The sequence below is a fragment of the Carya illinoinensis genome, chromosome 3, assembly GCF_018687715.1.
Source record: "Carya illinoinensis cultivar Pawnee chromosome 3, C.illinoinensisPawnee_v1, whole genome shotgun sequence".
In the NCBI taxonomy this organism is placed as follows: domain Eukaryota; kingdom Viridiplantae; phylum Streptophyta; class Magnoliopsida; order Fagales; family Juglandaceae; genus Carya; species Carya illinoinensis.
In genome coordinates, this window is record NC_056754.1 from 5,803,462 (window position 1) to 5,820,865 (window position 17,404).

The 17,404-nt window shown below is 36.3% G+C and overlaps 3 protein-coding genes across 5 annotated transcripts; 2 read left to right on the forward strand and 1 right to left on the reverse strand.

The window, feature by feature from the left end:
- Positions 1 to 239: 239 nt before the first annotated feature.
- Positions 240 to 7,883, forward strand: LOC122302825 (plastidic glucose transporter 4-like). 3 transcript variants are annotated; one of them, XM_043114259.1, is made up of 14 exons: positions 240 to 386; positions 873 to 1,132; positions 2,069 to 2,180; positions 2,438 to 2,505; positions 2,675 to 2,807; positions 2,889 to 2,988; positions 3,085 to 3,197; positions 4,810 to 4,903; positions 5,237 to 5,390; positions 5,678 to 5,824; positions 5,923 to 5,996; positions 6,164 to 6,252; positions 6,759 to 6,873; positions 7,317 to 7,883. In XM_043114259.1, exons 2-14 carry the CDS (start codon positions 883 to 885, stop codon positions 7,497 to 7,499), a joined length of 1,632 nt encoding a protein of 543 aa, XP_042970193.1. In that variant the 5' UTR covers positions 240 to 386; positions 873 to 882; the 3' UTR covers positions 7,500 to 7,883. The 3 variants fall into 3 exon arrangements, with proteins under 3 accessions (XP_042970193.1, XP_042970192.1, XP_042970194.1); XM_043114258.1 differs by having other exon boundaries at positions 255 to 533; XM_043114260.1 differs by having other exon boundaries at positions 255 to 533; positions 889 to 1,132.
- Positions 7,884 to 8,330: 447 nt separating this feature from the next.
- LOC122302827 lies at positions 8,331 to 11,672 on the reverse strand. Its single transcript, XM_043114261.1, has 4 exons — positions 11,378 to 11,672; positions 9,137 to 9,197; positions 8,864 to 9,059; positions 8,331 to 8,700 (listed from the first exon to the last, which is right to left on the reverse strand). The coding sequence occupies exons 1-4, from the start codon at positions 11,531 to 11,533 to the stop codon at positions 8,658 to 8,660; spliced, it is 456 nt and encodes a 151-aa protein (XP_042970195.1). The 5' UTR covers positions 11,534 to 11,672; the 3' UTR covers positions 8,331 to 8,657.
- Positions 11,673 to 12,431: 759 nt separating this feature from the next.
- Positions 12,432 to 16,734, forward strand: LOC122302834 (delta(7)-sterol-C5(6)-desaturase-like). The gene is made up of 3 exons (XM_043114271.1): positions 12,432 to 12,881; positions 14,388 to 14,693; positions 16,251 to 16,734. The coding sequence occupies exons 1-3, from the start codon at positions 12,443 to 12,445 to the stop codon at positions 16,541 to 16,543; spliced, it is 1,038 nt and encodes a 345-aa protein (XP_042970205.1). The 5' UTR covers positions 12,432 to 12,442; the 3' UTR covers positions 16,544 to 16,734.
- The last annotated feature ends 670 nt before the right edge of the window (positions 16,735 to 17,404 follow it).

Sequence of the window (17,404 nt, forward strand, 5' to 3'; positions counted from 1 at the left end):
AAATTAAGATAAAGAAAAGTATTATTTGCAAATCATCAACGGAAATAAAAAACAAAAAAAAAAAGTGTAGCCGTACACTTGCAAAAGCCTACGTGGGATAACTCCCACGTACACTCACAGCATAGGAAAACGCAATCCAAATCTAATCCCAATCCAACTTCTCCCTCATCCAAAGTAACAGCCTGCAGTAATTTTACGTTTGTAAAAAATAAGAAATAAAAAGATAAAAAATAAAAGCAAAAATTTGCAGAAATGATTATTAGAAAATTTCAATTCTTTATCAATCATCTTCACTAGTTCTGGTTCTTGTTGTCGACAGGAAAAGAAAGTTAAGAGGAAAACCGAAAGGGTAGAAAGAAGGAATTGAATCCTTCATCTTATTCGTTGTAAGTCTCACGCTTTTCCAATTCTCTCTCTTTCACTCCCTCACTGAGAAGCCCATAAAACAATCCATACCAGCAGAAAACAGAGAGAGCAACTCAGAAAGTTGGAAAGCCAAGCAATAGAGAAAGAGAGTGGCCGATCGCTTTTTGGTTGGTTCTACGCCTATATGTATCACTGAAATCTTTCAATTTGTTTTGGTTCCAAAAAAATATTTCTTTTTTAAGTTAGAACAACGAATTAAATCGTTCAAATAAGAGCATTGTTCACAAGTTTTTTTCGGAGTAAACAGTAAGATGATTCGTTCTGATTGTAAATGTGATCTTAATTTCGATTCTTGTGCTTTGTTTTGCATACCCTTCAATGCTTGTTAATATCTTCTTCTGAAATAAATTTGTTTATCAATTAGTGCATTCTTTTGCTTGGTACACTCGACTTTTGATGGGTATTTATTCTGTTCGACTTTTATGGCTAATGGGGTTTTCACTCAGGTAAAGAAAAATGCAGGCGTCAACGTGTGCAGCTAAAGGAGGCATCGGCTGTGGGGTCCAAAACCGCACAAAGGTTTTAAAGGGTTTTGGTGAATTTGGGAAACCAAGTCTAGGATTCGGAATGACAGAGAAGACTGCCTGCAGTGTTCTTCGCCTCAGTTCGATCCCTATGAGGGACACACTCACTAGTGCAAGACTGGGTGTTAATGGCGTTTTCAGGTCCTCGGTCAAGCCCAGATCAATCAAGGCTCAGGCTTCTGGTTTGTTCTTCACTCTCTGACTGTTTAGCTTTCTTTTCAATTCAAGAATAGTATAGTTTTGTTAGGTCAAAGATTTCTTCTTTGAAATTTAGCAAATGGGTACAATTTCATGTTTGCACCGTTGCGTTCTTTGGTTTTCTGTTGCTGTTGCTTGCTTCCGTTATCTTGTTATCACATTTTCCAGCCGTTTGTGCGCGCGTGTTTAAAACCTCATACAAAAGTTACCTCTCTCGGGGCTGCATGATGGCAGCGGGGATACTGTGAATTTATTTACATGAAATTGGAGGCTTTAAAATGGCATGTTAGAGCCCACTTCTGAGTCCATTCCTGCATTACCAATGGATCTGATCCATTTTTTTTCTTCTGGGAATTGAAGATCTTACTGCTAAGTCCAACTTAATAATACTCTCGTTATTAAGTACGTCTCCTTGCTCATTGAACTATTTTGACCTGACAGCATGTCATTTACATTACCAAGTAAATATTGTTGAAATGCAGATAATGCTCCAGAGTCCTACTTTACCAAGGCTGTGATGAACTTATAATTCATCTTTTGATTTTGCAATATCAAAGGACAAATGCCCTTCTCCCTTGAGGCTTGCTATCTCTATGGCATTCTTATCCTCCGTGGATCTATCATCCTGTTTGTGCTTTATAAATTTGGATATCCCGTCCTGATGCTATACTGATGATATATACTCTGAAAGCATAATATGCTGGCCTGTAGTTTTCTGATCAGTTGTGACCATTTCCTTTCATTTTGGTGTTAGTTGCATTTATGGGTCTTGGTTCTTTGAAAACTGTCTATATATTTCTTTTATATGAAATTCTATCCGACATATCTAGAAGTTTAAACATGTAACCATTGACTTTGATTCTCTATGACTTCGATTAACTTCTATGTTCTTACCAGCACTATATGAAATTGAGTTTCAGATGATCTTGAGAATGTTGATTCCTTGGTGCCTCAGAGCAAATCTTCTGGAACAGTTTTGCCATATGTTGGTGTTGCTTGTTTGGGAGCTATTTTGTTTGGTTACCATCTTGGGTATGGCCAAGTTTATATTGCAAACTGCATTCCGTATTGGATTTTGTTTGGATTTGCAACAAGTCCATGTCAATTTCCTCATCTGAGTTCGTGGATATGTGAATAAGTTGCTATTTTGTTCTAAGCAATTGATTGCAAAATATATATCTAAATCCCAAGTTGATTTCAGCTCCTCTTTCTCTGCTGAAATGTCTTGTTATTTGAGATATTCGTGTTGTGAGGTTATAATGGTTTCTCTCTCTGCTTATGTTGTGCAGGGTTGTAAATGGTGCTCTTGAGTACCTCTCCAAGGATCTTGGGATTGTTGAAAACACTGTGTTACAAGGCAAGTGCAGTAGCTTGCCGAAAATTATTCAAATAATGAGATCTTCTTTGTTATTTGCTCTCTCTCTCTCTCTCTCTCCCCTATCTAAAGGTTTCAATTTTTGAACTGTACTTTTATCTTCTCATGTTATTCCTGCTGATACTTCTCCCCAATGCAACATCTTGAGTAGGATGGGTTGTAAGCACGCTTCTTGCTGGAGCTACCGTTGGCTCATTTACTGGGGGAGCATTGGCTGACAAGTTTGGTAGAACAAGAACGTTTCAATTAGATGCCATACCGCTGGCAATTGGAGCATTTCTTTGGTCTGTCATCTGTCATTGAAGACAGGGTTGTTATATTTGATATGTCTACTGAGCACTAAAGCTTTGCTTAAATATTTGCAGTGCTACAGCCCAGAGTGTGCAAACCATGATAATTGGTCGCTTACTTGCTGGCATTGGAATTGGTGTTACATCCGCTATTGTGCCTCTGTACATATCTGAGGTATTATGTTTTTATTTATCACAGGCATAGATATCTTTGTAACCATATTTTATACATATTATGTATGTGATTTCTTCCAACACTTTTAAATTGCAGATCTCACCAACTGAAATTCGTGGTGCACTTGGATCTGTGAACCAGCTATTTATATGTATTGGGATTCTTGCAGCATTGGTGGCTGGATTACCTTTAGCTGGAAACCCTTTATGGTATGTTTTTATCGGTTATTTCCTTCATTTAGTTTGCAAGTTTACTTCCTGCTATATATAAATAACCAAAAGAAAGGATATGAAAAGTTGTCTAATATTGCTAAATACTACTCTATATATTATTAGTAAACATCTGTAAAATGATGTCGCCCATTATGGTACCCATTGTGAGAGAGAGAGAGAGAGAGAGAGAGAGAGAGAGAGAGAGAGAGAGAGAGAGAGAGAGAGAGAGAGAGAGAGAGAGAGAGAGAGAGAGAGAGAGAGAGAGAGAGAGAGAGATGGAAAACCTAATTGTTGAATTCTGTGAAAAAAAAACATCAGCTAATTGTTGAATTCTGTGAAAAAAAAACATCAACCAAATGTTGATTAGTGTCTTGAATCATACAATTTCTGCATAACAGATTTTATTTGTGTTTCAAATCAAACTTCAACCTGATGTGATAATTATGTTTTGGTAAGTCACTTTGGGAGTACTCTTTTGGGGCTGTGGTTGGGCTTACGCATAATAAGGTTGATTGACTCCTCTCCTCCTAATTACTTTGCGAAAGAAAGGTATGGTAACCAAAGACTCAACAAGGCTGTTTGTAACAATGGTTAAGTTTGGTAAGAAATATCTTTCTTGTTATTGATCAAGTGGATCTTTTTTGTGTTCATCATTTTTAGAAGGGGTTAAAATGAATTCGTATTAGTCATCTATTGTTAAAAAAATGGTGAGAAGGAAAGTTAAAAATAAAATCTTGTGCAATATATATATTCATCAGGACGTAAGTTTTATGATCTGTAGAAGGAAAAGATATTCATAATCGACACTCAAAAAATAATAAAATTAGAAAGGGGGTCCCTAAGACTCGATTGAAAGATCGTGGATTTTCATACCATGCTTGATATCCATCAAAACTAAAAGCATTTTGAAAGTATCCTAGCCCAACAATCTACTTTTAAGGTCTCAAGTTAACATTATATTTTTAAGAAGCAATTTACTGATAAAATGATAAATAACTAATTAGAAGTCCTTATTTAGCTTCTGGCATATAACATTCCACGCTTGAACTGAGCTAAATTCAGTTCATCTCACCAAACTTTATAATTCCTAGGCCCAAGATTCACGGACACAGGTGCAGACACATCTGATTAGAATTTTCCCCTTCAGCATTCCTATGTAAGAATGGTCTCATTGAGTACTACATCTGATTGAGCTCTTATTGAGTTTGCTCTCTATTATGTTCTAGTGAAGCACGTTCTCCATAAACTGGCATTAGCCTGAATGTTCTGCTAACACTAGCCAAGGCTTAATCCCAACTTATTGGAATAGACACTGAACCTTAGCATTTAAAATACTGTTTTGACAATTTTCATGTTGGTCTTCTGCTTGGAAGGGTACTTTTTAGTGATAAATGGGTTCAGTTGTCAAAATAATTCCCTTTGTTATTTTCACCATCGGCAACAAATGAGTGTGCAAACAATGGCTAACAAATATATTCCTGTTGTATGCCTATATTGGAATATAAATATTATGGTTCTTTCCTAGATTTTATCTTTTACATATGAATGTTTCTGTTCGAATGACTTCATTCCGTCTCTCTTATTTATTCTTTTAAATGTTTTTTTTTAGGTGGAGGACGATGTTTGGTATTGCAATTGTACCCTCTATTCTGTTGGCATTAGGAATGGCATTTTCTCCAGAAAGTCCTCGGTGGCTTTTTCAGGTTTTCTTACAGGACTATGGAGTCATTGGTTGAAACTTATAGCGGCACTTGCTGTTTGCATTCACAAACTACCACTGTTTGTTCAATTTGCACCATAAACTACCAAAACTGTCAATCTACACCCTAAACTACCAAATTTTGGTCAGTTGCACCCTCGGTTGACAATTTTGGCAGTTTATTATGCAAATTTTACAACATTATTAGTTTTGAGAGTGTATGATATAGTTTCCTAGACTTTTATACATGCCTTCGATGAGTTTTCTAGGTGTAGATGGCATATGTATTATTAGATTTCTGGTTTATTAATAAAGATGCTTAGCTATTGTCTTGCAGCAAGGAAAAATTCCTGAGGCTGAAAAGACTATCAAAACTCTATTTGGGAAAGAAAGAGTTGCTGAGGTTATGCAGGATTTAAGAGCAGCAGGTCAAGGTTCTGTGGAACCTGAGGCAGGGTGGTTTGATCTGTTTAGTAGCCGCTATTGGAAAGGTATGCTCAAGGAGCTTTGTTGCCTTGGTTCCTTTGCAGTTAACTTCTTTTTTGATAATTCATGCTTGGGCATGTTGAAATGATACTATTAATTCTGTTTGATTTGTGGCCAGTGGTTTTGTTGATACGCAAGTTTTCTAGGAGATATTAAAACAATGCTGTTATTATAAAAGTCTATGCCTTAATACTACTGTTCACTTGTTCCTATAATTTGTAGTTGATTAATTAAGCTCTATAATGCAAATTGTTAAAGCACTTGTATTCATGGCATGATTGTCTTGCTGCAGTTGTTAGTGTTGGTGCAGCACTTTTCTTGTTCCAGCAGTTGGCTGGAATAAATGCCGTGGTCTATTATTCGACTTCTGTGTTTCGGAGTGCTGGAATTGCCTCTGATGTTGCAGCAAGTGCTCTTGTTGGGGCAGCTAATGTCTTTGGTTAGTTTTCTGCTAACTCCCTTTCTGGCAATGAGAAAATTTTGATGTTGTATCATTCCTATTATGTTTTATATGACTGATGTTTGATCTTCTTGCAGGCACAGCTGTTGCATCATCCTTGATGGACAGGCAAGGAAGGAAAAGTCTTCTAATCACAAGCTTTAGTGGAATGGTATTGTTATTTTTTTTTTTACATGCAAACAGATTATTAAATGACATCAGAAGCAATTCCAGCACTCTGGGCCCCACCCATTATATTATATTATCTACATGCAAATAGATTCATCCAAATTACAGAATATCAATAACTGATGTCTCTCTCTTTGTTTGCTTGTCAAGGCCACTTCAATGTTGCTGCTTTCTCTGTCCTTTACTTGGAAGGTCCTGGCACCATACTCCGGCATCCTTGCTGTTCTTGGAACTGTTCTGTAAGTCAGAGCTCTTTATTAGTTGTGAAGCTCTCTGTCACCTCCCTCACTCACCCCTCAGCCCACCTTTTTTATTTCCATCCTTTCCCCACTTGGATGGGGGGTTAAGTGAGGTTGAAAAAGCTATTTTCCTTGGTAAGTGTCTGTTTGGGATTTCTGTAGATGACAGAACTTTTAATTTTAGAACTTTGTTGAAAAGTACTATTATTGAAAATCTTTTTACTGTGGTAAACATATGCTTAAAGTGCTTTTAAAGTTGTTATGGTGGTTTTCAGCATTATTTGCAGGAGCTTTTCAACAAAAGCTTCAATTAGGTGTTTAAAGCACTTTTTGTAAATTTACCAAACACGCCATTTTTCTTAAAAAGAGCCTTTAAACTGTCAAAAGTTTTTTTAAAGCTAACTCGAAACCAAACAGGCACTAACAGCATCATGATCTGCATTTCCATTTCAGTTTAACAATATGATCAATGAAATCTAAACTTGGTTTCCATTATACCTATACAGCTATGTACTGTCCTTTTCACTTGGTGCTGGTCCCGTGCCTGCTCTTCTTCTACCGGAGATATTTGCTTCCAGAATCAGAGCAAAAGCAGTTGCTTTGTCGCTAGGCATGCATTGGGTAAGACAAAGCATGCTAACACGTTCAATCTTGCATGTGATTGCTGCCTATAGGCTAGGCTGTAGCATGTTTCGATTTCTAATCTGGAGAAAGAACAGCAGTAGTTTGTTACATGACCAATCTGTTAGAAACAATATGGACAAATACATATGATATGAGTGTGCTAGAGCTAAGTTGCGTTTTCCATTAGATGGCCTTCTATGTGTGTATATCAAAAGAGGATGAAAATGGTAGAAATCAAACTAGATATGTTTCTATATTATAGTTTTCCTTTTTTTTCTTTTTCCTTTTTTTTTTTTTTCCTTTCTTTTTCTTTTTTTTAATAATAATTTTTTACTTTTTTTTATTATTAATTTTTTATTTTTTACTTTTTTGATTTTGTTCTTAAGCAACTCCTTTTCTCTTTTTTAATTATGAATTTTGTGGTTTTTCTATCCTATCAGATCTCCAACTTCGTCATTGGCCTTTATTTCTTGAGCTTTGTTAACAAGTTTGGAATCAGCTCGGTGTATTTGGGATTCGCAACAGTCTGTCTTCTTGGTGTCCTTTACATAGCTGGTAATGTCGTGGAAACAAAGGGTCGATCATTGGAGGAAATAGAGCGTGCCCTTAACCCTGCAATTTGATGAGAATATCTTTGGAAAGTGCATGCGGTCACAATCTCGGTGCAGCTTATTGGTTTTTGATCATGGGACAGAAAGAAATCATGCTCTTAACCCTGCAATTTGATGAGAATAGTTTTTCTAAAAAGTCCATGTCATTCACAATCTCACTGCAGCTCATTGAGTTTTTATGTTAGGACTGGTGCTCCGCCCTCCGTTTTGTGGACTGTCTGCTGGAACTCAATTAGTTTTATATACTGCCCCAAATTTTGTTATCTTATGTTCAAATGTTGAAGCTGGATTGTGATTTGAGAGAAGTCATATTGTGGTGTCTATATTGAGTTCCTTAGTCATGGCAATATATTGATTCAGGTCACTGAGCTGATATAATTAAGGAGAAAGTTGTCACTGGATTCTTGCATGCAGGAGCACTCCCTGCCCTTGTTATTTTTTACTGCATTTGTCTCATGCAAGCAAGTTTTCAACATTAGGACTCAGAAGTCTAATGTTCCCAAACATGTACGGTCCTAAAAAACGGCACTGGCACACTGGCACTTTTTCACCTACGATTTCCATCAGAATAAATATGGCAACAATTAACAAATTTTAATTTGACATGATGCCCCGGAAACGTGTTTACTGTGTATCGAGGCTTTTAAGCTTCTCTTCAAATTTTCACTGCAAAAAAAATGTTATCCTTACATACTAATCTATGGCAATGCCATGAGTTCCTCACTCAAAGAATGAGAGCTACATGATGAATGTCGTCTCGAAGCAATGCTCAAATGACACTAGAGACCAGAAGTTACTGGCTCGTACTCAGACGTACCCCATATGATCATGAGACAACTTGAGTTGGAAAGTGCCATCACTATCATTCTTTTTTGTTTTTAATATCTATCAACCTACTCTCTTCCACAATTAATCATTTCATATTCCACCACCACATATTGCTCAGAAAATATTCCACCACTACATGTGCAACACACCGAGATACGGCAGTCAGTGGGGAAGGTGACACTCTCAATAATATACATGGTATGAGCTAGATTGATGGTCTCTCAACAAGCACATGCGCTACAAAAGGGAAAAGAAAAAAGAAAAACGCAAAAACATCTGCAACATAACCAATATCAGAGCACTTTTGCAACAACTGCCTGCAATTCACTTCCATGGCAATGTTTACATGTTCGCTTTCCTTTCCCACCTCTCCTTTGTGTCAAGCCTGCCAATAAAATAATTCAGAAGACTTGAGAGAAAAAAGAAGCCCACAATAACCTATAATGCAACATCAAGTATCACACAGGAAACCATTATTATGAATCTTTCCCGTTCCAGAGATTGTTATCTGTACCAAAGAAAGAAAATGCAATCAGGGTGCATCATACCCCCAGTGTAACTTTTGGCGCTGCTTTGATCCAATAGGAGTTGCTAAATTGTTCTGCTTCAAGGAGGAACTGTTTTTGTCATTGTGTCTTTCAGAGTCGGAAACACTGGACTCTTCAATTGCTATAGTTGAATCTTCATCAGCACAATCTTGGACATTGTCTTTGCTGTGAGATTTTCCATTCCAGCCACCACTTCCTACAAAGATTTTGAACAATTTACAGAGATCTCACAATCGAGTAATATGACAATAAAAAATTAAACAGAAAAGTAACCTCTTGATGTCTTCTTAGTCTTTGTTTTTGATTTTATCTGTAAACGCCTCCTGTGCAATTCCTGTCGTTTACAAGAATACAAGGTTCAGTTGGTAAGTAAAAACAATAGGATATAAGAGAATATTATGTACTTGACAAACAAAACCATACAACTCATAAGAAAAAAAAAAAACCCTGCAGACAGGTTGTCCTGCAGTATTCATTTCCACATTCCTACAAAGGTTGTTCTCACTCTAACCTTCTATTTGCTGGACCTTTTCTTCTTTTTCTATAAGAAACAAAATTTAAAAAGAATAAATGGTTCTCTTTTCTATAAGAACTAACTTTAGTAGCGAATACATTTATACAAGAGGTATAAAGCCCTGCGCATAGCCACTCCAATCAATCAAATGTGTAATTGTCCCTTTCCAACCACATTGGGAGGCACCTTAGGGAATAGCCCCTATGCAGGCAGTGATAGATGAAGCACAAGTGAGAATGTTGGCTCGAGTCGTGCAATACTTGCAACACCATACATAATGGGAGGGTGGTGCATGAGAGTTTAGTGAATGGGAGATCCCACATTGCTTTCACAGGGAGATATTTTTGGCCTTTATAATGAACCCAGAAACTTTCAACTGTAATTTTGACTGGTTCTTTTGGTGTATAAGCCCAAATGTTACTTGGTCTTTCCTTGAGTTGTTATAATAGTCCATACCTTAGGCACAGGTGGTATGGTTTTCCAAATATGGTGAATTTGATTAAAAACAAAGTAAAAAGAAGACCCAAAGCTGCCACGAAATTTGACAAAAGAATAGTCAACCCAAAAGACGGCCTTTTGTGACATCTCTCTCTATGGTACCTGTCCTCCCCCCACTAAGACCCGTGTAACAAGATTTACATCAAACTTCGCACTATTGTAAGACACCAATCCATAGAATCCTCCACTTGATCCCAAACTCAGATTTTGTAGGAATTTGGACACAAAGCATCAAACCAAGGATTGTCTTTATCAAAAAGAAAGAACTGACCGAGTAAGTTACCAACTAGGACTACTTATAAAGAGATATAGAGACCTTTCTATCTCAGTGGATAATACATGTTTCCAGGTAACTATTGGCATTTTCTCTAATTTAAGCTTTAATGCAATATACACTTTCCCGTGATGATTGTTTCTGCAGATAAAACCACAAATCAAGAAACACTCAGCAAGAAGAATACCATTTCAAGGTGCTATCATTTTTTTTATCTAGTTACTCTATAAAAAAAAATAGTAATTCCTCCTTATTGGTAATTGGCTGAATGACATGAAATTTGATAAGGCATGTCAGAGTGATCAATTAAATGGTTAGAATTCCACAGCTGGAGATGATGCATATATATATATATTGTTAGTCAACAGAACTTCTGTTGCTAAAAACGTGTTAAGAGAATTTCCTTTTCCAATCTATATGGCTATTTACTTTCTTTTTGTCACTGATCACTAATTTCACAATCTCATTTGAATTTACTTCTGGCAACTCATCACTCAACCAAAAAAGCCTATCAATTTTTATTACATGATGCTCTCAAGAACCGTATTGGCATATAATAAGGTTTTAGCGGTCACCTTGAAGATACTGTAGAACAATAATCCCACCAATAAAAAACTAAGATATCCAGTTTCTATTAACTATTGGTTGATGATACTCATTGGAAATACCGAAAATCATATCCATTATGTCAAATAATCCAGTAGTTAGTGACAAACAAGCTTAGAATATAAAAATCTACTTACCTCAATATATGAAGTAAGAGACAAATTTCTGTTGCAATATTGTGTAGCAAAAACACTAAAATCTAAGTGACCCATAATTATAAATGAGCGTAGAGTAGAATTTCAACAAATATCCAAGCAACTACTTAGATATACACAGGTATAAGACATTTATACCGTATTATATTTCACCCTCCCATTACCACTAACCATCGAATTCGTCGACGTCGAGGACCCAAGCAATACCGTTAGAATATCTCTCGTATAAATTTACGGAAGCAATTACATAATGATAATTCCAAAGCTCGTTCACACAATGACGCTTTAAAAATACTGAAAGTTCTCTGATCACAAAAACTCACCCAAACGACAAACTACGCGGAAGATCACAAGAATGGGTTCCTATATTCTCCACCATGAACATTAAATTTTGGCATTCCAAATTTGATACAAATTTATCAGAAAAAAGAAATAATAGAAAGGGAGGAGAGGTCGCGGAAAGATACTTGAAACTTGGAAAGCTGAGCTTGGGTGATGCCTCCTTTCGGCTCGAAATTGGGTTGCAATGACGGAGCCGATGCTATGACTGCTTCCCTTCTATGGTCCTCTTCCTGCTCTTCTTTCTTCTCCATCACCATGGCCGCGCGTCTTGAATTTTTCATTCTTTCTGTACACAAATTGGTCCTTTTTCCATTAACGAGGAATCGGAGCGAATTCTAGTTCAAATAGTTGACCCGCGGTGCGATTTATCATTTGTGCGCTTTTTACACGACTTGTTCTTTGAGCGTGCGCTTTAGATTATCACGTACATTATTATTTTTAATAATTGCAATCGTAAATGTAAATATTATATATAATTATTTTTAAAAAATTAAATAAATAAAAAATTTATATAAAAAAAATTAAATTTTTAATAACAAATTCTGAAAAAATTGACTATTCAACACTTACACTTTACGATTGTGACTGTATTACTCTTGAAGTAGATTAGAAAGTGTAACCGCCAGCAAAGCACGTCCACGTAAGAAGCCAACGAGCAACTCACCTGGAACGCAGCGCCATTACACTAAAATTATCCCAAATTCTTCACCATTGTTACATATAAAAATATGTTTTGTATGAATAATTATTAAATAATTATAAAATACGAATTCTTGTTACTCTTATCTTAAAATAAGATGGCATGTCATTTATATAAATAGTTTTAATTATTTTCTTTTGTTTTTATGCCTATCTTCCACACTTTGATGGCCATTTTTTTAAATTTTTTGAAAGTGAGTTTTTCTATCTTAATTTACTTGAATCCCAAACACATCATAAAAAATCACTCCGCTCTAATACCAACTGCACAGAATACTAAAGAAAAAACTTCGTAAGTGCTACAATAGAATGTTCTTTTATCTTCAAAACACAGCTCAAATGACAGAATATTATCTCTATTTAATACAATAGCTTTAACCCAGAGAAGTCTGCGTCATTTATTTTACTGAATATTGAGTTCAAAACATAAAACAATTGTCACGAAATATATAAATATTACTTTAAAATTAGGCGAAGCTCGCCAGTCTGGTATGGGAAGGCAATATCATTTCTCGTCAGGGAGAGTCTGTGGGCTCTTCTTGTTTGTGTCGCACATGCAAAATATCCTTTCTTTTCTGACCTCCTTGAGGTGTCATATAATTCTGATAGGAATCTTTACTTTGGTCAGCTTTGACTGTCTCTTCTCTTCTCTCTCTCTCTCTTTTCTAATCGCCGGCCACGTTCTCTTGGGAGCCGTTGCCATGGAAGACCATGGTAGTACATATCTCCAACTGTTCGTGGACGAGACCTGCTTGTTCAACCGCATTGTGCTGGGGAGTCTCTTGCCGACCAAGATTTGGGACCCACTTCCCCACTTCTTCCAGACATGGCTTCGCAACTACATTGGTGGTGTCCTAGTCTACTTCATCTCTGGCTTTCTCTGGTGCTTCTACATATATTACTGGAAGCGCAACGTATATGTTCCTAAAGGTATATACTTTTTTGCTCGTCTTATTTTTTACTTTGTGTAGCTTTTGAGTTTTGGTTGTTTGGTTTGAACTGAGAGGGGTTATGCCTGGTTGTTAATTATTTATTCGATTTTATCTTATTTATCCAATCAGTCGTGGCATCCATTTTTCAGATAATTGATGAGTAGAATCAAAATTGATTGCCTCTATGAGTCCATAGATATATTTTTCTTGGTATCAAGTAGGTCTTGTTCGGCTGTAATTCCTCATCTTTTCAATTCTCTTATTTGATTCCTTCACTTGAAATGAATTCCGTTTTCTTGCTAATTGTAGTAAAACCAAAATGGAAAGAAATAGATGTTTTTACTTTCCGTTTGACTTTCTTGTCAAATCTGGATATGTTAGTGAAAAGTTTCTCTGGCGATATCTTCACTAAGTCAAGATTAATATGTCTACTTGGCTTAAATAGGGCGAGATTCTCGTTACCTAGAAAGCAAGCAAATTAAAAATATGAGTTTTTTTTTTTTTTTTTTTTCAAGTTATTAAATCACATGCTAGTGAATGCTGGATGTCTATTCCAAGATTACTGCTCCCTCTTTCGGTATTGATACTTTCTAATCGCGTGACTTTAATTGAGCTCATAATCCCTGTCTCCTTCATCTGATTTTTATGGGGAAGGAAAAGGGGACTACTTACCTGAAAAATGATGGTAACAGGGCAATATGTTTTCTTAATTTATTAGGACATTGATCAAAATGTATAGCTTCAACAGTTGAAACTTGTAGTTGAATCTTGATTGATTATATAGTATATACTGATCTGCTTGGACGATGATGTATGTCTCCCTTGTGACCCCCTTGATTTATCGAAGCACGTAGATATTTTAAGTTTCAATTATTCTTAGGATCTTGTGACAGTTTTCATAACCACCGGTAGGTAACAAGCCAGGAGAGAGTCAATGTTAAGGCAAAACTTCATTCTAGATGCATCGTGTTACTTATATTGTTACTTACCTTTGAGAACATTGCTGGGCTACTTATTCTCTGATATTTGAGCTCTTGGTAATGGGTATATTATGTATCGAATACCATTTTGCTTGCTTTTTCATGGGACCTTTATCAGGGAGCAATTATACCAGTACGTTTCCAAGGGTAGAATATGCAATGATTATTTTAGCTCTTTCAGATTTTCATCTTTCTTGTCCACAAGATTTTCGATGTCACTAATTCCGCTTTCAAGTTAGAAGGCTCAAGAATGAATAGAACAATTGTAAGCGCAAGGTATAACTCCAGGATCTCTCTTCCAAATTTGAGGAATGCTAGATAGTTTTTTGTACATTGACTTATAATTAGTGAAAAATTCAAGACTTGAATCTGTAAATATGAGTTTGTAATATAACCCAGCTGATTGGCGGGTTAATTTGTGAAACTTCAGCTTGCCATTGTCCTATATTTTATTTTGATCTACGAATAAGAAAATGGATTCAATCTGGGCTCATGTTAACATCTTTGTTGGATATGTTGAATAGATGCCATTCCATCCAACAAAGCCATGCTCTTGCAAATATATGTTTCTATGAAGGCTATGCCATGGTACACTGCTCTTCCAACTATTTCTGAGTACATGGTTGAAAATGGCTGGACAAAGTGCTTTCCAAGAATAAGCGATGTAGGTTGGCTTCCCTACATTTTGTATTTAGTGATTTATGTTATAATTGTGGAATTTGGCATTTATTGGATGCATAGAGAGCTGCATGACATAAAACCTCTTTATAAGCATCTTCATGCTACCCATCACATCTACAACAAACAAAATACGCTTTCGCCATTTGCTGGTAAGTTCTCAATCTACTGAATTTAGTTTCCTCGTTTTTATCTCAAATGCTTGCATATGTCATCTTTTGGATTTTTGGTTTTATATAAGTTGACTTAGATGTTATAGTTAGATGTTGAAGGAGTATTATCTATGAAACGTCCAGCACTAGGAATGATATAAAAGATCGGAACGGGGTGCCACCCGATTCTGTTGACTGAATAGAACAATCACTGGGGGTATAACTTAGCTGTAATTACTCCTTTCCATAAAGTGATGGCATGTGATTCCTTCAACCAACGTGTTTGGAAGCAATGGATTTACTTACTTCTATGTTTTGATACCACACCATGAGTTTCCCATGGCCATATCTCCTGGACTTTGACTTTCTTGATATCCTGTTATGTTAACTTTGGAAAAATTAGAAGGGGCGTGGTGTTACCTAAATGGGATCAAGCAGAATAAACAGCTTCCTCCCAAATCCCAAAATCTTGTTGGTGCTAATGTAATTATCTGTGCTCTTCTTTTATGTTCCATGTCATCTTGGGTAGACCAAATTGATTATTTGAACTCCGAGGTGTTGGCTCAAGTGGCAGTGACCTTGGTCTTGGTGGTATGCTCCTTCTAGGTCCAAGTTTTGAATCCTCTTGGGTGCAAACAATACCTAGGTGCCATCGGACTGGGTGATTTTCCCTTAGAATTACTCAATGTGCACTTGCGGAAAACTCATTGCCTAGAGCCTGTGCACCCTTGGAATTAGTCTGGTTGCTATTCCCCGACACTTGGTGCCAACAAAAAAAAAAAAAAATTATTTTACTCGAGACAAGAGCAGCATTTACTTTGATGCTGAGTACAATGAGTGGCAGAGTTCCAGTGTGTCAGTGGCTCTAAACAAGCTAACTTGAGTCAAGCTGAGAATAAAGCTGTGTCATGTAGACAGTCACAAGCCGCTTTCTGTTTCACGCTCAACTGAAAGCTTGAGTTGAGCTTGGCTATCGAAGTTTCATTTGTCTTTTCCATGGAACCCCTTGTCGGGCTGGTTTTCCATCTTTGATTTTAGTCATAGAAGAAACAGATACTCCAAAATTAAAACCAATTTGGTAAAACCCTGCGTGAAACATTAAATTAGTGAGGTAGAATTTAATAGCGTAGTAATTTTTAATTTAAATTGTATTCTGGCTACGATGGGAATTCATTTTCTTTTAGGCTACTGTAAATTCTGTTATAAGATCATTTTGTTTAAGAACCAATTCCTCGCTAGTTTTCTCTCAGTGGTTTGTGAAACTTTACTTTTTTACACCAACCACATCGTCATTTAGAGATGCAAACTGGATCGTCTTATTAGGGGGGTTTAAAGCAACTGCGGTGGTGTTTGCATTTTGAGCGTGGCTGTATTTCTAATTTGGAAAAACTGTTTATTGGTTCACTCCTTAAATAAATAGCCTCACATAAATTTCCTGGAGAATATATAAATTTTCATGTCTACTAGATATCTACCTTATTATCAGGATTTCACAGCTTGGAAGTCTTATTATGGTCAAATGACCTAATTAAAACTATGATATATCTGCTATGTCAGGTTTGGCTTTTCACCCGCTCGATGGGATATTGCAGGCGGTACCACATGTCACAGCACTATTTCTTGTGCCAACTCATTTTATGACACACATATTGCTCCTCTTCATCGAGGGTATATGGACGGCAAACATTCATGATTGCATACATGGCAACTTATGGCCTGTTATGGGTGCTGGCTACCACACCATTCATCATACGACATACCGTCATAACTATGGCCATTATACCATATGGATGGATTGGATCTTTGGCACTCTTCGTAACCCCCTGGACGAAGAATCGAAGGATATATGATGCTCTTGCCTTCCCACCTGTCCTTCAGTTTTTGAAAATCTAAGATGTTAGTTGGATTGTTTTCTTCTATGCCGTCTTTGCATGTAAATCATGTTTGCTATCACTTTCTTTGTTGTCCATGACTTCAGAATGTCAAAAGTTAGATATAAGGGAGATTTTTGGTTATCAATTGAAGTTTTTTCACCCCATCAGTTAGTCCTGTCGTACAGACCCATGTACTCAATTTTGCTCCCACCGGTGAGTGAAAAAGTGTGCAGTCTAGGCGTTGCAAAATTTCAAAAATCAAGTCTCTAGAATCATTTTGGTATTGGGCTCTCTTACTTGATTGCTTTGATAGATTTTATCCCTTTGCTAAAGAATGGTCCGGCTGTCTCAATTGTTCTAGTTAATGCAATGAAAGACCTCTTGCCAATGCCCTCGGTGAGCCAACGTCTTAATAGATCTTTGAATGAATTTAGGTAAGTACATTGCTTTGGGGTTATAGATGCATAATCCTATACGATTTCTAAGACATTAAAATTATCATTCTTTGCATCTAACCACTGAATTGCTCGACAAGCATCATTTTTTAACATTATAGACATAATTTTTGTCGATGGCTACGTTACAACTTGTGAAATTAAATTTACAACTTGTTTGTTAATGTAAGAGTGCACATTGGAATAACTCAAGCTCAACTTATTGAGTTGCTTCATAAGTCTATCCAATTTGAACAAATAATTTAGGAAAATGATAAACTTACTTTTTATTTACAATTGGTATAAACTATGTAGAAAAATAATATTATTTTAAATATTATTTTGACTTTATTGATGATTTGATGTGTTTAAATATAATATAAAAATATTATTATATTTAAAA